Raw genomic sequence first — 21,404 nt, 5'->3', positions numbered from 1 at the left:
TACTCCACTACAAGTAAAAGTTGTAAAGACAGATTCTTACTTAAGTAAAAGTACAGAAGTACGTGAAGTACTCAAGTATTAAAAGTAAATTTCCTTTATGTCAGTTGTGCATTGTTTTATTGTCGTATACCTTATGCCTCTGAAGCACCCTACTGAACACACTGAGTAGCTCACAGTATCAGTTGTATTAAAGGAGTAGTTCACTTCAAAATTTGCCCCCATTGACTTTCCATAGTCATTTTTATTCCTACTATGGAAAGTCAATGGGGGCAAATTTTGCAGTGAGCAACTCCTTTAAGAGCTTTATATGTTTAGCACATATATGTTTAGTTTAGATATAATCCTGTATGATCATTTAGCCTAATTATCCTCATTAGCCCCCTAGGCCTATATGTATTTATGAGCAGTGTTCTTTTATTTTATTCCCTTTACCAGTTTTAGCAGCAATTTACCAGTAAGTAGTAAGGTTCTTGTATATAGTAAAGTGTAGAAGCCATGTGTTTGTTGGATTTATTACCATTTGTATTACCATAATTTAACTACAAACATAAACTATAGCTAGTATAATGAAACTATGGTATGTTTAGTTGCTGTGGTTTTACTAAAGATTATTAATTGGAGTATGGTTCCCATATATAGAAAATGGTAAATTTGTGGATACTGTGGTTTTACTGCAAATATCATCCCTGCTGAAAAAACAATGCATTTTTGAATTAGAATGAGATTTTTAAATTAAATTCCTCTTTGTAGTGTGTTTTGGTTTTTTTTCAATAGGATTTACCATCCCATCAATAGAATCCATTACATACAAGTAGACAACAAGTATCCATAGTACAATTCCCATTATAACCATTAAATCCATTACATTTTGTTGTAGTTTGGTCAGGGTTCTATTGTTTTTATTTCAACAGGAATACTTCAACTATAGTTACTTCACTAAAAACATCATTCATTTTCCAAATCGCTTTAAATGATACAGCAGCAGATCAGAAGTTAACACGCACGCGTAGCTCAAGGTGTATGTGATGCTTATTTACCGTTTAGCCGTTATGCCGATCATTTTCACGACAATGTTTCTACGATCTTTGACTGATCGTAACCCACAGATGATTACACCACACTTTAACATGTGCCTTTTTCGTCTTTTATTGTTCTATTTGCCTTTTTAGAGCGCTATCAATGGTGTAGCAGCGCCTACGTTTACATTAGTTTAGTGGGGAAGATCCCAGAGTTGCCAGATTTGCGTTAAAAAAATCTGCCAAATGGCCATTCAAAGCTTGCCGGAAAACCGCGAGTTTAGGAAAAACTGAAGTACTTGGCAACAGTAAAAGGTCCTGGCAGATCGCAAGCCAGATGAATTGCGCACACAGGAAACCCCGCTGCATAGAAACCATTTTCTACTTTTGGACCTTTTTATAAATGTAGTGGAGTACAAGTACTAAAAAAAATAATACTCAAGTAAAGTACAGATACTCAAAAAGTGTACTTAAGTACAGTACTCAGGTAAATTTACTTCGTTACTGTCCACCTCTGCACATACATGACAAGGAACCTGTGTAGTTACAGGTAAAGGTTTCAATATAACAATTAAAGCTGGGAGCACAAATGTGTCACATTCCCTTTTGCCAGCTGGTGGCGCTATTGCTATAAGTGAACACTGACATGGATATGTGTTCAGGCCAGGACTCTTATCAAACATGTGAACTGTGAGGCAGGTCAGACATTGTGTCTGAGTTACTATGGCTTCCTGTTTCATGGCAAAACATCAAACTGTGTCAGGCCGCCACGGACACGCCCCTCAACGAAAAGTCAGCAACTTGCAATGTATCTTCACATAGGTCTGAAGATCATACTGGCTGTACTCTTCAAATATGATGCTGATCTGTTCAAATCTCTATGAGGAGTTAATCACAGTTTAAAACATGAAACGAATTACAAAATTGCACAGGAAATCAAAAATAACGGACTTCCTGTTTGGTTTAGAGATATGCCCCAAGAGACTTTTCTTGAATGATTCGGGGTGTTCCATGAGCTTACCAATTTTGGTGCATGCCATTTTGCCACGCCTAATTTTAAAACCCATATCAGACGTAAATTTTCGCAACGTCTGATACGTGTGCAAATTATTGTGAGTTTTTGAGCATGTTTAGGCCTTCAAATTAGCGATCAAAGAGGCAGAGGAATAATAAACAACACAGAAACAATAGGGCTCTGCACTACGATGCAAGCCGGTGGCTTGCTCCTCCCTGCTCGCGCCCTAATTAAAGTGAAAAACATATAAAGTTCATAAATGTGTTTTTACAATGTTCAGTCATTCTGAAATCAAAATGGAAGCATGACAATATTTCATTTATTTAAATATTTTTTTCTCAAATTGTCCTGCGGTGACCTTTTCCACAAAACAGTATAATACCATTTTATAATTTAAAAAAAAAGTGTAATTTTAAGAAAAATATATAATGGTCACAGAAACAGCTTCATTTCAAAACACAGAAAAATAAACCATTTATAATATAGTACCATATGCAGTACAGTCATCTAGAGATCAATACAAATTGAACTCAAGATTCATCTGAACGCCTTTTCATTTTATAAACATGGCAGCTGAAAGTGTTGCTCTTATCTTGGACGGTGTGAATAATAGTGTCTCTATCAAAGTACACCTCGTGACTGTAAGTCTAGAAAAAAGAAAGGAGATCTCAAATTAGAACAAAGTAATTCAAATAAATGGTGTCTACAACATTTAATCTGCTAACACATACCACATCCCAGGGTTCTTTTAGGGGAACTCTCTTCATTAGAAGCCCATTCTTGTTGTCATGGAGACGAAGATGGGCCTGCCCTTCATTCTCAGTGTCAGTGATTTCTACCACAGCCAACAGATCGATTTCATCTTCATATTTGACCATCCTGAATGTCTAAAGTGTCAAAAGAAAGAAAAAAAACAATCCTTTTAAAATATTAACTATTTTATTTGGCATTTCTATTATTATTCACATTATTCATTTGATTGATTTTATTACTGTTGTTTAGTCTTATATTGTGAGCTGCATCAACTTAACAAGTAGAGATCAAGTAGTCTTTTGTCCTACTATGGGAGTCAATGATGAGCCAATACGGCTTAGTTACAAACTTTCATTAAAATTTCTTCATTTGTGTTTAGCACAACAAAGAAATGTATACAGGTTGCTTTAAATATAAGTTTTTTCCAGTGACATTTGACATTTTCATGTTGTAATGAAAAAAAATGCTGGTTGAAAATTCTTCTTTGAAAGCACACAAACAACATGAGAGATTTTTCCCCTATGAGTGTGTGGTAGACTGACCTCTTGTCCAGGGTCATCATCTAGAAGTTGGAATCTCCTCCTCACTGTGCGTCCAGAAGAGGTCACGGTCACCGCAGGGACCTGTGAGGAAGAAACCATCCAAAAGTCACCTACAATGGGCTAGTTGCACAAGATGGCGCCGATGAGCTTTTGCGACGCCAGAGTCCGCAGACTAATTTCCTGTCGTATATCACGATCGAGTTGTTTTGGCTTAACAAAGAGTATCTGTCTTATATATATATATATATATATATATATATATATATAAGCTTATATATTACTTTCTTATTTTTTATCTAAAAAAACACCCATATTTGCCAGCCCCAAATCCTCTTTTGCAATACAGTGTTATGCGACCGGAAATTACTCTGCCGACTCTGGCATCCCAAAAGCTCACCAGCGCCATCTTGTGCAACTAGCGAATTGCTAGTATCAGGTAGGCAATTCTTTATGCTGAACTTAGAGGTTTTAAAATAATACAATTATGATGTAAACATGAAGCCTAAATGAAAAGTCCCAGAATATTCCAACAGCGTACTTATGCTGCTACGTTAAACACAACTGCTAATGAAGCCAGAGAAAACAATCACATTATTGTCACGAGCTGCAGTGATAGAGAAGTCTGCAACTATCTCATATTTCCAGTCACATCCTGGGTCGGCCATGATCTTTAGAACACTGTATGAAAAATTGAGAAAAGAATTCAGTCGTTTTATTTGACCCGTTCAAAGGTTTTGGTTAGATTAAAACTAACTATAATAAATATAACTTGTACACTTAAGGCTGTGCTATATTGTGAATATTGGCAAGGCTATTAACTCAGGACAAAACGTAGTTTTATGATCGATGCTCACTTTATTGTGCTGGGCCCAGCATGAACAATCCTCCCGGAGTCATCTGGGTGAAAAAAGATCCAGTCGGCCTCCAAAGAGTCAAACCTCATCTCTTGGACACCGTTTTTTGCCTGGTGTACAGATGACATCACTGGATTAAACTAAGAACGTTGGAAAAGTACTTTCTTTTCAGGTACAAAGAGTATTTTTTAAGTTTTCCCAAATCACAGGGTTCAAATATGGACGTTAGGCCATTAGCAATTACACAAAAGTAAACGAGTTAAGGCTAAAATACACTACAAGACTTTTCAGTCTGGATTTGTTGCAGAAAGTCTGTGCCCGTCTGCAGATTTGATCAGTTAGTGTGTTTCTATCTGAAACTTTCAAAACGTCTGCAAGTGTATGACGTCTAGTTTAAAAAAAAATCTGTTCAGATTTTAAGTCTTGTAGTGTATTCCAGCCATTAGGTAACACCACTATACCCATGATTTTTTTTTAAATGACAATGATCCTGTGCTGAAATGTTAGGTCTGTCACTGCCTTTGAGGAGTCAAACTACTATATATTTACAAATCTATATTTATGAATTTGTATCTAAAGAGAGTAATCACCAGCGTTCCATCTGTGATAGAGCAGATATGATGGGTTCCTGTGTGTCTCTTATGGTTAGGGGTGTAGATGTAGTGCCAGGGATGACCTCCAATCTGAACCCCGCTCTCCAAGTATGACATCTCAAACAAAACAGGAGGACATTCTGTAGAGAAGCACATTAAATGAACATTACAATATGCAGTATCTACAAACTGTTTGGCAGACGTCATATACCTGTAGATGTGTCATATAAACGTGTTTTTGTAATTGTTTTTAGTATAATATAACAGTATTGAACAACAGCAGTATATCATACTTGCCATGAATGTGAATGTTGACTGGAATGCCAAAGGGAGCTTCTCCCACGATCCCTTTCACGCCGTTTATGTCACACTGCTGTCCCAGCGACAGTTTCTCAACTCTAAACTAAACAGACAACAGAACATCACATGTGAAATAATGATTTGACATTGTCTCCGCACAAACAGTGTTAAAGTCAGTCTTACAAAAAAATACTCGATTCGACGCATTTACCTTCTCAAGAATGTACTCGAAACTGTAAAGCTTGACGTGTTTGGAGCTGTGTGATATAGCCAACACTCCCTGTGACAGCAGGACATCCACAGCTGTTTTCCCAAAGATCTACACATAACACATCCCTTTTTATTCATTCATTTTATTTGAAAAGAATGCAAAGCTGTCTATTTGAAGTGTTAATGCACATATTACTTTTTTACTAATCTCCAACATTCCCACAAAATCCAGAGGAAAGACTTGAAATATGGCTAGGCGCATGAGGATGTCATTATCAACACATGCCTACGCAAAAGAGAAAAGACCGAGTGTGAGTTACATGGAATAAAACATAATGCGCAGAGATGAGCCGTCATAAATGCCTGACCTGTCGTTCCAGAACTGTCTGTTTGTTTTGAGTGGATTTGACATAGAAAGTCTCCTGGCAGGAGTCCCAACCCAAAGATCTGTCAAGAGACAACTAAAATTAAAACAATCAAAAGACACTTTTTCACAGAGAGCAGCATTAAGGGACGTTCACATTATAACGATAACTAACTATAACAATAACTGTAACTATAACTATATTTGCGTCCACACCAGCGGACGATAATAATAACGTTATGTTTATTTTTTGTTCCCAGTCACTAAAATGAATGTAGATGACCTGCTGCTGATGCTTTCGTTTTCATTCCCAAACCTCTTTTCTCCAAAATATGACAGCAAAGGCGGGATGCTCTCTCTGAAGGCTGAAGGTGCGCTCGTGTCCGGGACGTAAAGCACATATTTTGCCAGCTTGCTGACTCAGAAGCGTTACATATATAATATCCTGCGGTAAACACACCGCTTTCCCACCAGTACAGCCTTTAATTCAGACATAAAACCCGAATTGCAATCACCAATAGTCAAACGTTATCCGCCAGAAACTGTCTGACAGTATGTTTTATCATTCATCGGCTGGATTAAAATCGTTCTGAATGTGATACCAACGTTATCGTTCTCTGTATCTTTATCGTTACAGTTATGGTGTGAACCCAGCTATTCCAATAGTATCCTGAATTAAGAACGATTTTTAAAAGGTTATTTTTTATAGTTATCGTTATAATGTGAACAGCCCTTTACAGAATGTTTCTTAATAAGAAATGTCCCTTCATATTTCTCTGTTGCGATTAGAGAAACTTTCATCATATTCAGCTTGAACATCTACAGCAGCACTTTATTGTATACCCTAAATTAAAATGTTTGGTGTTCACATAGTGCTTTTCACAATTTATCAATAGTAAGCTTACAGAAAATACATTTTATACTAGAGAATAAAAAACAGTATAGACAGAAGGAAAGAAATGATAGAAAGCAGGTAAATATACGGAATACCTGTTAATATAGCTTACATTGTACAGATGTACATGTAGTGATAATAACTAGAAACAAATCATTGTCTGTGGGATTGTAATTGGATGTGATATACCTAGCTCTATTAAATCACCTGAATTTCAAATGAGAGGAGAGGTAGACGTGCTCTAGGGTTTTCCCCGTTTCTGCTGAGAGCCGATATAACCAGTCTTTTGTTAGAGCCAAAAGAAATGGCTTCTGGTCTGATGCTTTTGGCAAAACAGTGTCCTGCAAAAATAAAAAGTCACCATTGCAGATATTTCTCAATTAAGGTGTGTGAACTGTTTGTGTGTCTGCTATTATTGTACATTCAAAAAAGTCTGTATTATCACACCTAGGTGTAATATGTGCCTCATTTGAACTATCCCAATATGTAGTCGAATATCATGTTCAGATTTATATTACAAGGAAAGTAACAGACTCACCAGAGGACACTGGCACAACAATGCATCTTCAATCTTTTCTGTTTTGGGGAGCCTATACAGAAGTTCTGGCTGAGGCAAAAGGCTGGGATTCGTAGGAAAAAATGCAAACAATGACTGTAAACAAGTTGTAGCATTTTAACATGAAAAAGTGCTCTGTTGTAAGTTGTTGGTTAAGAAAGTGACCAATCAGAATAAGAGATCAGGTGGTGAACTGTACCTGCTGTAACAACACCTGTAATTGTCAAAGTATATCCATCCACTTTCATAAAAAACGAGGGACTTGGAGGTCTTGCTCCAAACCTTTATAAATTCTGTGTCATCCTATAATGTAACATTTGTATGAATTAACATCGACAACATTAACAAATCAACTGTAAATTGCATTAAACACAGTTTAATACCAACCTGAAGCATAATATTTCTAAGTATCTTGAGATTTGACCCAAGTAATTTGCCAATGTCATTGGAAGAGGTGCCATTTGATCTTGAGTACAGGAGATTGCAGCTGTTCTTACTGGTGCGGATGCCCGCGTGGTGGCGCTGCGCGCGTCGAGCCGGGAGCGCCCACATGGAGGAAGATACAACATCTAAATTACACTAACTACCATAAACCTGAGCGGAATTATCTTCAAAAAAATCATCTGATCGGATGCGGGTAAAACTAAATCTTTCCTCTCTTAAATACAGACTTTGCAGCGACTGTAATGTTGTGAAATATCTTATCCAACTAACTCAACACAACCGGTGACCGTTAACTAGTATAATGCAGAATATTCGCCTCTTGTGAATTAAGTACTCATAAATAATCAAATTTTGCACACATTGTTGCATATGCAAGCTGCCTAACGTTACTGTATGTATAAACATAGCATAATGTACAGTTTAGCGTGCAGTTTTGCTACAATGCTAACTGCTCTTTTCCAAAGTTTGTATAAATAATGATGTCAGCTACTTCCGCAACCCCGTCTGTGGCTAGATTGTGTTAAATTCACACAAAAAATTCTGCCTGCTTTTGTAGTTGTTTTGTTTGCAAGTCAGCGCACATTTTCCACCTGTGTTTACATAAGCTTCCGGGTCAACGGCCGCTGCCGCAGCAGTTGCATGCTGGGATATGTAGTTTTTTAACTTTACATCACGGTTTAAAGGTGGCTTTATTGGTTTTATTTCTCTCATACTGCCAGTTACGTTGAATGTGGAGAGATGAGAACGGTCTTGAAGCTGACTGTGCGTGCGGTGAGATGCATTCCCTCCAGGCTTTACAGTGGAGGAAGACCACCGGCCCCCTTAGGTGGAAGGATCCTCACTAACCCTGATGACGTCTTTCAGCATAACATGTGGTACATACATGGTTATCATTGACACATGCCATTTACCAAGAGTACCAAAAAATACAATTGTTCTACCTTGGTTGTTAATATCATGGGTACATGCTAGGTAATCATACCAATTGTACCGTGGTATTAATGCAACTGCAGAACGTTTTTGGTTAATGTGAGAAGTTGACAAGAAAGAAAGTGACAGCAGAGGACTGCAGTGTGCCATAGGGAAAAGTTTATAGACATCTATAGTATAGATTATGTTTGTGTATCATCCAATTTGTTGACTATAAACGGCATTTATTGTTCACTTAGACAATATCTACAATAAAATAAATGGAAATGAATGCTTGTTCTTCCGTTGTGCTTCAGGGATCACGTGCAGTGGACTGAGGAGGAGAGAGAGATAGCCCAGCAGAAGGCAGAGGAAAACTCTAAACATAAGATCCCCGTAGAGGAGCAAAGTATGTATTCAAAACCCCAACACAAATGTAGGATGTAAGTCAAATACGTTGAAGCATGTCACTCATAATCCTTTTTTTCTACTCACTTTTGGTTTGTCCCATCAGCCAAATATGACAGAGATGCGAATAAATACTGGGACAGATTTTATGAGATGCATCACGGCAAGTTCTTCCGAAACCGGAGCTGGCTCTTCACAGAATTCCCAGAGTTACTTCCTCCAGACGTCGGAGGCATTTGTAGCTCAGAGAAAAGTCAGGACTGCTGTTCCAGTCCTCCAGTCTGTGCCTCATTCCCTGGACAGCATGCTGACTTAAGAATACTAGAGGTGCTGTAACCTATATGCCATTTCTTTATTGCCACAAATATGATCATTAGTTACACAAATGTAATATTTTCCTTGTTGTGCAGTGAAAAGACTCAGGTTGATAGGCATTGTGTTTTGTGCAGGTAGGGTGTGGTGCAGGTAACAGTGTTTATCCCATCATCAACACCATCAGGTACATTTTTTTTTGTTGAGAATTTATTTTTACGGAAGAATGTTTTTTTTTAATTCAAGAGCGTAGCTTTAGTTTTCTTGTTAGTAGACTTCAAATAAAAATGCTAAAGAAGATGCTTTCAAAGTTTTCACTTTTGTGTTCACTCAGCTTTGTTGTCAATCTGTAGGGGCAGTAAGGCATTTCTGTACTGTTGTGACTTTTCATCTCGAGCTATTCAGCTTGTCCAGGTAAATCACTGTCACACGTTCTAAATGAATAATTATACTGTCACCAACAGAGCTCACACGCTGACACGCGTCACAGACATTAGTGAAAGCTTTGGGAATGTATGAAGATGAGGATCCGTTTTAATGGCAGCTGATTAGTCGTGTGGGGGGTGGATCAGTCTCGTGGTGCTTGATGCTTTTTGGTATGCAGAGACCTTCTTCTTATGCCAGTAGCTGCATGATGATGAAGCGGGAAGTGACATTCACTGCATGCCGACAGCTATCCATACAAAAGTAATTTCGCCACCATCATGTTCTTTAAAATTGATTAAAAGCGTCTGATTCTGTTTATACTTGATACAATTTGGTATTCCAGTTTGTTACATTTTCTGAAAGAAATAAAGTCAGAATAAATGGGCTTGTCTTAGAACGCATACTGATAAACCAACAGCAAAAAGCTCCCTTGATTTCAAAATTATATTATATAAACTATATTACATATCAAACTATTTATCTTTTAGGTTTAGCAAAAATAAAGGAGATGAAAAGATAAAAAACAAAGCTTAAATTCATTTTAATTCATAGTATATGAAATGTAAATTGTATTTCAATAATCATCAAGCAAAATGTAAACATCTTTAAACATAAATAAAAGTGAAATAAATAAAAAAACGCAATTGTAATATCATGATACAATGTCCACAATTTTTTTCCACCAAGGCATACACTGTACTGCCCCAGTATTCGTGAAAAACCTTCCTCTCTATTGTAGCTCAAAATTGTTATAAAATACCTTATTCAAATAATTCAGTTTTACATCATCACAGATACAGTGCAAATATAAGAATGGGTGAACTATTTATTCAAGGTGTGATAACAATGGCGTGTTTTTTTCCTTATAGGAGCACCCAGACTATGACCCTGCAGTGTGTCACACGTTTGTGCGGGACATTTGTGACACAACATCCCCGTTTCCCTTCCCTCCTGGAAGTCTGGACATTATTTTGGTCGTCTTTGTGCTCTCTGCCATCCACCCAGCACGGTATGTTACAGTCACACACACTTATTTATTAAATTACGCAATAGCATACAGCACTCTCCCAGCATGCACCTAATACAGAACCCACACAACTGTTCACACTGTCCATCACTACTACTGTTAGTGCCTTTGTTATAGCAACCGTTTCACATTTATCTTACTGTGGTATTCTTTAGCCAGGCAGGAATACATCACATAGTGTCATTCATTTCTCACTTTAGATAACATGATATTGCCTTTTTTTAATAGAAAAATGAAAAAAAAGCTTTAGAATATTATTACTGTGTTTGTGTTTCTTTATTGTGGGGTTCATTTTGATTCAACAAATCAACTAAAGGTAAAGGATTTGTATTTAATTCAAACATGATGGACATCTCTTCTTACTTCGCACACATTTAACTGCAAACAAACGTCATAAACATGAATTGTAGTTTTGCAAGTTGGCGATCTCTTTAAATATAAACACTGGGCCAAGAACCCTAAGCCAGCTCTTTGAAAGGTGCCATGGAAAGTTAACCAAGTGTTTGACATTGTCAGTTTGCATATTTTCCTCCAAGGGAATTAAGTGCAGACATAATTCCATTGAGCTGGAATTTTAGTCTGTCTGCTCTTTGTAACTATATTGTCTCTCTATGGCAGATGTGAAAAGTGTTGCTACCTGTGTCCGTACTGTTAGAAATTAAAGGAATGTTTTCAAAGGATTTGATTGAGTTTTTACTATTTGTTGTTTTTACAATTTTGCATTGTTGCAAAGCACGTTTTACAGAAAAGACTTATTACAAAACCACTTGTTAATGCTTTTGAATAGTAAATGACAATTATACTTAGTGATAGTTCACCCAAAAATGAAAATTCTGTCATCATTTAATCACCCTCTTGTCATTTCAAACCTTTATGACTTGCTTTCTTCACAAAAGAAGATATTTTAAAGAAAGTTGGTAACCGAACAGCACTGGACCTGGGGGCCAGTTAACAACATTCTTCAAAATATCTTGTTTTGTGTTCTGCGGAAGAAAGACAGGTTTGAAATGACCAGAGGGTGGGTAAATGACAGAATTTTCATTTTTGGGTGAACTATCCCTTTAATAAGATGCACCCGCTTTAAAAGCTTAACTCTGGTTTCCTTTTTCAGAGCTCAAGGTGTGGTGAATAATTTGGCTGGATGCTTGAAGCAGGGGGGAATCGTGTTGTTCAGAGACTATGGCAGATATGATCTGTCACAACTAAGATTTAAAAAAGGTGATTTTGTCTTAACTGGTTCATAAAAAATGTCATTGTCCCTGTTTTTCGACCCAATGTTTGGTGTTAATATGGAGGGCTTACAGTACCAGTGTAATCTAATTCAACTTGATGGTTGTTTTTAATGCTTGTATAAACATGAATGCCTCCTTTCTGTAGGTCAGTGTTTGTCTGACAATTTCTATACACGTCAGGATGGAACCTGTGTGTATTTCTTCACAAAAGGTAGAAATGTTTTAGCATGTGTTTCTTGTATTCCTATTGCATGTTGGTTGTTAAGCACTGTCCATAAAGCTCTGTTTTGTTTGACAGATGAGGTTCATCATTTGTTCTCTAATGCTGGTTTGGAAGAGCTTCAGAATTTAGAAGACAGAAGACTGCAGGTAAACAGAGGAAAGAAGGTGGTAATGCACAGAGTGTGGATGCAGAGCAAATACCGGAGACCTTATCTGCTTTCATCATCTGTCTAGCAGACATCGATGAGCTTTCTGGAAAAAAAAACCTGGGCCTTGTCATGAAAACAGTGAGAACACTTGTCATGAAGACTTTTCAAGACTGAAGGAAATCGTCTTTGTGATTTGTCAAGCATAACAAATGATCTAGCGGACCTTATAAAAACTTCCTGAAAATAATACAGGTGTTGATAAAACGATGAAAAAGAATTTTGTTATCGCTGCCTTGTCTTTAAGGATGTCAGAGACATTGTTTTTGAGAAAGTACTGACATCCCAAGTGTGACTTAAAGACTACATGTACTCAATACACGGGTCACCTTGGAGACCATTCTAGGATAGGTATTGAAATAAGTTAGTACATAGTATAAAGTACTTTGAAGTACACAATGCTACCATTGTATTTCGTTGCTTTTTATTGCAACACAAGTAAAAAGAGTAATTTATAGGGAAACTATATATAAATAGTATTGTTGCAAATGTATTTTTTATTCTGTCCCTGATAGCACATGACATCTGGAAGACGTGACGTCTACATTTACATCTGGAAGACATCGGCAATACATAGTTTGCTCATCTGCAATACGTGTCGGAGACGTCTGCTGTCAGATGTCATATAGACATTTATAAGATGTCTGTAAGATGTTTATGATTTAGAATGGATGTAAAACTGCTCTTTCTAAGATGTTTAGCAGATGCTTGCCAGATCTTTAGCAGACGTACATGTGCTAGCTGGGGTAAATCTGAATGCTCATACCTTTCATGAAGGGATATGTGCCGTGGTGTATTGATATCTGTTTTATTTGTAATGATTTAATTGTGTGTACTGGCAGCTTGAAATACAAGGAAATACACTGTTTAAAACACAAACAGGTGCTTGTGGGGTATTTATCTCACAATACTGTATTTATGTATGTCTGTCACTGTTCAGACCAACATCCATGTGTGCTGGAAATGATGTTTACGGTATTATAATTTTGAGCAGCCCCTATAGGACATTAAGATTAGTGTCAAGTATCGCGATAATATCCCCAGGAGCTTCGTGTCTATCATTTCATATTTTCCTTCCGAAGTAGTAGCAGCAGGCGACTCGAGACGCACTGCAGAGGGCGATGAAGGGTTGTGTGTCTGTCCCAAGTGTTGACAGCCCCTCCTCCACCTGATGAAAAAACAACATCACCATTCATTTAACCTCCCACATTTCGTCTGATGTCGTTTGCGTGGACAGCTGATTGATGTTTTTGGACTACGGTTCTCCAAAGAGGCTGGATGAGTGCGCAAAGTAACAGTGGAAGTTTGGAAGGGGCGCCATCTTGGCTCCAACAGCAGCAGCAGCGGCACTCGAGCGCGTCCCCGGCGCCGCTTTCACACACGCACGGCGCGCCACTCGCACCAGCCAAAGAAGGTAAAGTGTGCTTATTTTATTCGCGTAAGTCTGGCGGTTTGGATATTGGACGGGTGTTGGTATAAGGTGTTGATAAGTGCCTTAAAATTAGCTTACAATTTGAGTTACCATTTACAGTATGAGCTTAGCAGGCTTCGATCGGGATAGCTTTTTTAGCATGCTAGCGCATTAGCTTCTTAGCTTGTCTGCCTTTTAATTGGTTGGCTGTGCTAGCCGTGGCGGCTGACTAGCATGTTAGCGTCTTGGCTAGCTAGCCTCCCATAGCACTAGCATGTATTGACCACAGACTGTAGGTATTGACTAGCATATATAGCTGGTACAGTAGCATGCTAATATCATAAAGTGCAGTTGTATATGTATATGCTTTTAGCCTGTTAGCCTCTTTGCCTATTAGCGTGCTAAACTTATACTGTACTTCTGTGTTTCCGTTCTGTGTATGCCCCCAGAAGTCCAAAAAGAAATTGCCAAGTGACAGTTTATGTGTTTGTCAGTTATATTTGCGGATGTGATTATTGCATTTTATGCTTATGTCGAAATATGGTGATTTTGGGATTACATTTTAAGGTTTTGGTGAAGAGGAGTGAGTCTTGAAGAGTCAGGTTTATGTAATTAAAGATGTCTGATGACAAACAGTGCGCAAATAATGCAAATGCACTTGTTTTGTTGTTTTTAGCCATGCAGTTTAATTAACTTTCCTCGTTAACCCACATTAAGATATATTTTACTGTAGTCTGTAAATATAACTATGTTTATGTGATGTATGACACTCACACAGTGTCATACAGATGTGTGTTATACTTTTGTGATGTGTGATACTTTACTTGCAAGCTGTTGGCCATTTCTGTGTCTAAATGCTGTATGTCTGACATGGTGATGTGAATTTTAGCATATATTTTGGACGTGTCCAGTTGTCAACTTGCGTCAGTCAATACATTTGACAGTTCATCCTGTCATCGAACATTATATCCCTAACACTAATGTGTCTGTGTGTCAGCAAACCTAAAGAGACTGCATGGATATACTGTTCTTTCCAGGCATATTGCAGAGTCTGTGTTCCCCCAGGGAGATGTTTTAAAGAAGGAATACATACTCATAACAATCTCTAATGAGCAGCCCTGCAAGTATTGGAGAACATGGCGAGTCGATCATTGGAGTTAATTTCCCCTTGTGATGATTAAAGGTCTTGCTCTCCCCAACTGTTTTGCAAAATGATTGTTGTTTCACATCACAGTTGTGGTACACATATTTTTTACGGCATGAGTAATATACAGGAGTTTCAGTTTTGAGATGTATCTGCGAAACTGGTTGCATAAAACCCAAAGTAGGGTTTTTGATTGACAGCGCAAGTCTGTGTCAGAAACAGGTGGACATGGTGCCTGTGAGGAGCAGAGCTAAAATGACATCCCTGCTTTGTAAGGGTTCACCCTCCTGCCTTTTCAGGGGCCTGAGAGAGCAGGAGACCCATGCAGAATGTCAAGGAAATGATGTCTCTTCACCACAGAGAGCGAGTGAAAGGACAAAGAGCAAGAGGCAGGATTGAGTATCACTCCTTTGCAGTGCGCTTGCGTGGCCGAGTTGTTTTCTAAGATGTCAAAGTGTAATTAATGAAGCCTTGGTGATGCTTTTTAGCAGCATCTGCTTGTTGTACCTAGAACCACCACATATGTTGTTTTGAAGTACCAATAAATGAATTATTTGGCACTTTTGAAGCTTGTCCATGGACCGAGGCTGCTCAAAATAGCCTCACCTTTTCCGTTTGGCCTAGATTATACACTCCAATGATATATTTTCACTGCAGTCCTGTTTATGCACAGGCCTGATAACACCACTGATCTTTGCGCTGCCATTTTGTGTCAGTGGGAATGCACTGAGCATCCATATTGGCTCTTGGTCCTTGAGAGAGAGAGAGAGAGAGAGAGAGAGAGAATAATTCTAGTTAAAGGACTGCAGCCAGACACTACATTGGATGGATTTTTGAGCTCATTTTGGGTCATGTTTATGGGTGCCGCCACCATGTTAATAATGACCAGTAGGAACCCTGGAACATTTTTTAAACCCTGACTAGGTCTGCTCTGCATCAGGATTACAATAACAGGTGAAACAATTACATAATCGCCAAAAGCCTCAATTACAGAGTTTCGGCAGTCTGTTTGGGCACTGGATACAGGGATGTAACGAATCACCGTGAGCAGGTTGAAAATCGATTAAAATATGTGATGATTCGGTCGCTTGAGACCTCATGCTATGTCATGCATTCTGACTTCTTTACACTGTTAAACGCGCTGGCTTCTCATGCTTAACATGATCAACTTGTTAAAAAAGTGAGTTGGACGTATGACGTAGTATTTCTGTACTTGATACACTTTGCACACAGTGCTCCAACATGTTTCGGAAAGTTTATTTTATAATTCTGGATCCCTGTGTCGTCAAAGGGATCCTATTCCTTTTATTGGCCATCCTCACGGAAAAGCACGGCAAGGCGAAAGAAAGAGCCCGCCCACGAGCCAACCGACGAGCGAGACCCGCTTACCAATCAAGATTATCTGCGCTTTGCTGCAGCTCGTTACTCTTGCGATAGTGAAGTTTAGTTGTGTCTGTTTGTTCACGGACTAAATATAATGTAGATTTCATCGACTAAAACTAGACTAAAATAAAACAGGAGTGTAATGGAAGGCATAAACTCTTACAATGCAAGTTTATCTGATAATTTATATGTTTGCACTTTGCAGTGCTTTTGTTGTTTGCAAAATGCAAATATAACTCAACAGCTTGTTTTAGGGGTTGAGTCCTCCGGAGGTCACATTTACATGCCATATTGCTGTCTCGTTTAAATAACCGTAATAAAATTGCATATTACTCGTAAATTGTAAAATAATACAGTAATCTTTTCTAAGTTTGCAACGTAATAGTACCGGAAAGGGTGGAATCTGCTCTGACCCAGATCGTTTGTTTGCTGCAATATGCAGTGATTGTCGCCAACTGGCAACCGAGCTGTCGAAATAGACAGTGGGTAAATCGTCAGTGAGCGGAGTCACTCGGACCGAAGCAAAAACAGACATTCCGGCACGGAACGCACATTTCAGCGTGGAATAACTGGCTTTAGCGTTGTTTTTTGGACAAACCAATATATGAACTTATGTCTACGAACATATTAAGGTATTGTTTTGATTTAGTACAGAAAAATTATTACATGCCGCTCCTTTAAGCATTAAAATGCTAAAATTCTTTAAGTTGTATGTGCAACAAAGTTCAGAGTTACTGAAATTGTTAATATTTTTAAAATAAATGTTGTTTGAATTTCAGTTTCATTTTTTAATTTTGTTCAAAATATCGAGATGTGTATCATATCATGAACCCTAGGTCTGCCCCCTTTTAGTCGACTTAGGGCTGTCACGATTATTAAATAATCGTCTCATCGCGATTGTTTGACCTCATCGCGATGATTTCGGATCATCGCAATTATATTTACACCATCTTTTTTTTTTTTAATTTTCACTAGTTCACTGGAGAAATCATAACTTGTGGCGGTGTCAAAGGGGATTGCATTATGCATGCGCTTGAGCACTTAATTTATAATTTAAAGGTTCATTATAATGGTTTTGTATAGCTCTGTAATTTAGAATGATGTTAGCAATGTTACATAATATATATTTTTCATACATGAACCACCATCTGATATCCTCATGTATATTGAAATATTTAAATGAATATCATAAATGTGTGAATAGTCGACTAATGGTCTAAATGAACAACTACTAGACGACTAAAGAAATCTCTAGTTGAGGGCAGCCCTAGTGAACTCCGCGTCAAAATATGTACCGAATCGTGCAAAGTGTATCGTTACACCCCTAGGAAATATATAACTGCCCAAATGTTAACCCTTTTTATTACAACAGAAATAATTGAAATAATTTTTCTGAAATGTTTTGCTTGGAAAGTTTACTTTCCTTTAAACAAATCACTTGGAGTTGTTAACCAGTGTCATCATCCAGACATTCTGAATGTGAAGTAAGTGATGTGACATGTAAGAATGAAAATATTCCTAATCTTTTCAATTTAACAGGCAGTTGAGAGATTAATGTGCTAATGTGCTCTTCTCTCTCTCTCTCTGTCTTTGTTTTCTCTCTTACTAAGTGACACTGATTAAATAGTCCTTCATATACTGTATATGATGTAACTGAGCACAACGCTGTCTGTGACATCTCTGATTTAATATAATGACTAATGATTAACATAAAGTGAATGGGAGTCTCTTTTCCCTCAACAGTTATCATAGGCACAATAAAACATTTACTACAATTGTGCGTGTTTAAACAGTGAACACTATGAACAAGCATAATAAAACACTGCTGTGTAGAAATTGGGTTTATGTATATGGGGCCGATGATGTACTTCCGCTAAAATCTCAGCCAGCCAAGCCACTTCCGCTCTCATTGCGCTGGGGTAATTTTTCATCAAACGATAATGATGTGTTTAGTAAGAGAACATTCAAATTTCAGTGAACCGACAACGCTATGGCTGAACATTGCTATATGCCTTTGTGATCATGCCTCGAGTAAGTGCAAAAGTTTACTTGGCTCTTTTTCATATTTGTGAATGTAGCTTGAAACGGATAGCCTGAAGTGCTTCTCATTTTTGGTTGTTGACATACAGTATGACGTATCACGTCGTTGACCGTAATCCTACATGCATCTTGAAGAAACCGAGTTAAGGCATTGTTTCATATTAGAGCCCTGCATGGCCAAAAAACCCGGCCCTGACCCGTGGTGTTCAAACCCTAACCCGGCCCCAGCCTGACAACGTCTGCAATTTTTCAGCCCTATCCGACTCGAGAGACCATATCTGCTATACGCTAGGGCTGCACGATATGTCGAAAAATTATCGTTATCTCGATAATAGTATATGCGATATTAGGGATGTAACGATTCACCGTGAGCCGGTTGAAAATCGGTTATAATGAGTGACGATTCAATTCGGTTGAGGCTTGAACTGAATCGCAATATATTCTTTGAACAGCAGGGGCCGCTATTTTCACTGCAAACCTAAACGTGGATGCTGATATTTCTTAAATGCAAAAAAATCCAAGAAAAGCACAGACAGTATTAGTTTGTTTATATTAAAGAGACTTTTTTATTATTAATTTGTTATAAAATCGCAGTTTACTTTTGTTATTTGAAATAAAACATTATTTTATTATGCAAAGAAACGTAAAGCATTTAAGAAATAATGCAAGGGAAGTTGTTCATTTCTAATTTGTTTCAACTCATTTTTTAAAAATAAATCGTGAGTAAATCGTGAATAAATCGCATCGTGAGATCAGAATCGTGAATCGCATCGCATCGTGAGCTGAGTGAATCGTTACATCCCTATGCGATATCCATATCGCAGAGAGTTGCGATAAAATAAATTTGTCTCATGTGTCAATCATTTGTGTGTTGCATGCTTAGATTGTCCAAATTGGACCAATCAGAAGGTGCATTACTATCTTTATACCCGCCAAGTAGGTGCTATTATACTATTGGCTAGATCGCGGGCCCAAAGGTGAACCTAGCGGCTCAAAGCAGAGCGGAAAATATATATGGCAGGAATAGAGACGAGCGAGGAAAATGACAGTGACGAACTTGTGCCTGAAAAGAACGGTACGTTACGTCTGAAATATGGCAATAATTTGCAGGGCTCGACATTAACGCTTGTCCGGGAGAAGTGAATGTTTTGTATTGGCAAGTGAGAGAGAATTTTACTTGCCCGACCGGACAAATACCTTGAAAAAAAATTAATAACAACCAGGGCTCCACATTAACGCTTCTCCGGGTCAAGTAAATGTTTTGTATGGGCAAGTGAGAGAGAATTTTACTTGCCCGACCGGACAAATACCTTGAAAAAAAATTAATAACAACCAGGGCTCCACATTAACGCTTCTCCGGGTCAAGTAAATGTTTTGTATGGGCAAGTGAGAGAGAATTTTACTTGCCCGACCGGACAAGTAACTTGAAAAAAAGAACAGTGTGACATATATGTAGAATAATAAGAATATGTTCATTAGACAGAGCTGCGTGTTTGTCGTGGTTGTGCTTGTTTGTGTGTGACAATAATCATTGCGCACCGCACTGAGTCCATGCGGACGCGGAATCCTGTTATTTAAATGTCATCTGGCTGTTCTGCGTGTCTGAGTGAATTATGTGCACAGTTTAACATACAACACGAGTGATGGTCGAGGATTTATCTGTGCTGCACTGTATGAGGATATGAACACATGAACTTCATCTCCAGAGTTGCTCTGAGAGTTTATTTTACGAGCGTTTTAGTGTTTGAGTGAAGCTATCTGCAAACAAGCTTCTTTCCAAAGACCCGTCAAAATAAAAGTCACGTTAAATTGAACACTGACAAACAATACTGTAGTGTACTATTGAAAATTGAAGTGCCCTTGTAGTAAATTGATAAACACTGTATACTATAGTAAAGTTAAAAAACAATGTAGCAGGAATTTTACTGCAGTTTACTATACTAAATACTATAGTATCCTACAGTAATTTATGTGTACAAATATACCACTATTGTATAGTAAAAAAGGAAAAACAGAGAACTTAGAAATATTAAAACAAATTTAGGTCATCTAAAAATGATATGGCCCTAATTTATCCATCTTTATGTAACATTAATGTCTTTTGTCAGTTACATCAGAAGAATATATATTACCTGTAAATAATAAAAAATAGCATTTCTCTAGGAAATGTTATATCGCAAGAAATATCGTTATCGCAACATTCAACAACAAAATCGCATATCGCATATTTTCTCAATATCGTGCAGCCCTACTATACGCAAACACACAGTGCAAATGGCGTCACAGTGCAACAGTGAAAAGGGACCCCACTGAAACAGTGTCGCGCTGCGCCGCGTTCCGCACGTTATTAAAGCGACATACACCGGTAATGCGGTATATTAAAAATTCATATAACAAAAATACACACCTGTATTCGGTATGAACCGGTATATTGCCCAGCACTACTTTGTAGGGGTGTAACGATACAACAATGCCACGGTTCGGTTCATACGACGGTTTTGGGACCACGGTTCGGTTCCGTTCGGTTCGGTTCGATGTGAGGGCAGGGTTCATGCCATGGCACAAGCAATGCTACAGAACACTAGAATCGTTTTAACTTAATAATCATAACAACAACAATTTAACTTGTTTATTGAACTTTATTGACTTTAGTTTTATATATTTTTTAGAGCAGTAAGCCTCAGTAAACAAAATTAAATAAATAACACTAATGTAAACTTAAATTTGTCAGAACAGGGCTCTAGACTAACACTTGAGAGAGGTGGCACTGGTGCTACCAAGTTATTCAGTTGGTGGCACCAGCCTTTAATTTACTAGCACCAGAGTCGTGATTTGAGGTATAAAAAAGAATCACTAAAACTTCATTGAAATGTATTTAATACATTAATAAATCAATTAGATATTTATACAAATCATTGTTTATGATTGAATTATTTTATTGTATATGTAAACTCTCTTTCAACACTTTTCCATATTTAAAGTAGGGCTGCTCGATTATGACAAAAATCATAATCACGATTATTTTGGCCAATATTGAGATCCCGATTATTTAACATGATTACTCACTAAGTTTTAAAACAACATAGTAAAATAAAAAAACTTGGCTTTTAAACTGTGAATTCAACTGAAAAATAAATGTAAA

General features: G+C 37.7%; 3 protein-coding genes across 4 annotated transcripts in view; 2 read left to right on the top strand and 1 right to left on the bottom strand.

Moving 5' to 3' along the window:
* Positions 1–2,315: 2,315 nt before the first annotated feature.
* dcaf17 (ddb1 and cul4 associated factor 17) lies at positions 2,316–8,148 on the bottom strand. Its single transcript, XM_057336928.1, has 14 exons — positions 7,486–8,148; positions 7,298–7,401; positions 7,081–7,162; positions 6,750–6,883; positions 5,652–5,730; positions 5,480–5,569; positions 5,285–5,392; positions 5,071–5,176; positions 4,771–4,913; positions 4,181–4,290; positions 3,917–4,004; positions 3,327–3,407; positions 2,763–2,918; positions 2,316–2,678 (listed from the first exon to the last, which is right to left on the bottom strand). The coding sequence occupies exons 1-14, from the start codon at positions 7,648–7,650 to the stop codon at positions 2,562–2,564; spliced, it is 1,563 nt and encodes a 520-aa protein (XP_057192911.1). The 5' UTR covers positions 7,651–8,148; the 3' UTR covers positions 2,316–2,561.
* On the top strand, positions 7,630–13,155 carry mettl8 (methyltransferase 8, methylcytidine). The gene is made up of 10 exons (XM_057336929.1): positions 7,630–7,735; positions 8,262–8,417; positions 8,769–8,860; positions 8,966–9,186; positions 9,309–9,358; positions 9,525–9,585; positions 10,467–10,606; positions 11,736–11,842; positions 12,002–12,067; positions 12,155–13,155. The coding sequence occupies exons 2-10, from the start codon at positions 8,281–8,283 to the stop codon at positions 12,310–12,312; spliced, it is 1,032 nt and encodes a 343-aa protein (XP_057192912.1). The 5' UTR covers positions 7,630–7,735; positions 8,262–8,280; the 3' UTR covers positions 12,313–13,155.
* A 219-nt stretch (positions 13,156–13,374) lies between these two features.
* tlk1a (tousled-like kinase 1a) overlaps positions 13,375–21,404 on the top strand; it is a 31,772-nt gene continuing 23,742 nt past the window's right edge. For both annotated transcript variants that reach the window (XM_057336238.1, XM_057336237.1), the window contains exon 1: positions 13,375–13,698. In XM_057336238.1, coding sequence (XP_057192221.1) covers positions 13,563–13,698 — 136 coding nt within the window. In that variant the 5' untranslated portion in view covers positions 13,375–13,562. The remainder of the gene's footprint in view (positions 13,699–21,404) is intronic.

This window comes from Triplophysa rosa, linkage group LG6, assembly GCF_024868665.1.
Source record: "Triplophysa rosa linkage group LG6, Trosa_1v2, whole genome shotgun sequence".
Lineage (NCBI taxonomy): Eukaryota > Metazoa > Chordata > Actinopteri > Cypriniformes > Nemacheilidae > Triplophysa > Triplophysa rosa.
The sequence above is the reverse complement of the archived record's forward strand: the minus strand, read 5'-3'. Positions and strand labels throughout refer to the sequence as shown.

What these genes read in the sequence shown, in the direction of transcription:
- dcaf17 (XM_057336928.1), bottom strand. Translation starts at nt 7,650, where the DNA reads ATGTGGGCGCTCCCGGCTCGACGCGCGCAGCGCCACCACGCGGGCATC. An exon ending in CTGCAGCTCGTGACAATAAT is followed by an intron (nt 3,408 to 3,916) that starts GTGATTGTTTTC and finishes TCTTCCTCACAG; the next exon opens with GTCCCTGCGGTGACCGTGAC. An exon ending in TAAAAGAACCCTGGGATGTG is followed by an intron (nt 2,679 to 2,762) that starts GTATGTGTTAGC and finishes TCTTTTTTCTAG; the next exon opens with ACTTACAGTCACGAGGTGTA.
- mettl8 (XM_057336929.1), top strand. Translation starts at nt 8,281, where the DNA reads ATGAGAACGGTCTTGAAGCTGACTGTGCGTGCGGTGAGATGCATTCCC. An exon ending in GAGCTATTCAGCTTGTCCAG is followed by an intron (nt 9,586 to 10,466) that starts GTAAATCACTGT and finishes TTTTCCTTATAG; the next exon opens with GAGCACCCAGACTATGACCC. An exon ending in ACAACTAAGATTTAAAAAAG is followed by an intron (nt 11,843 to 12,001) that starts GTGATTTTGTCT and finishes TCCTTTCTGTAG; the next exon opens with GTCAGTGTTTGTCTGACAAT.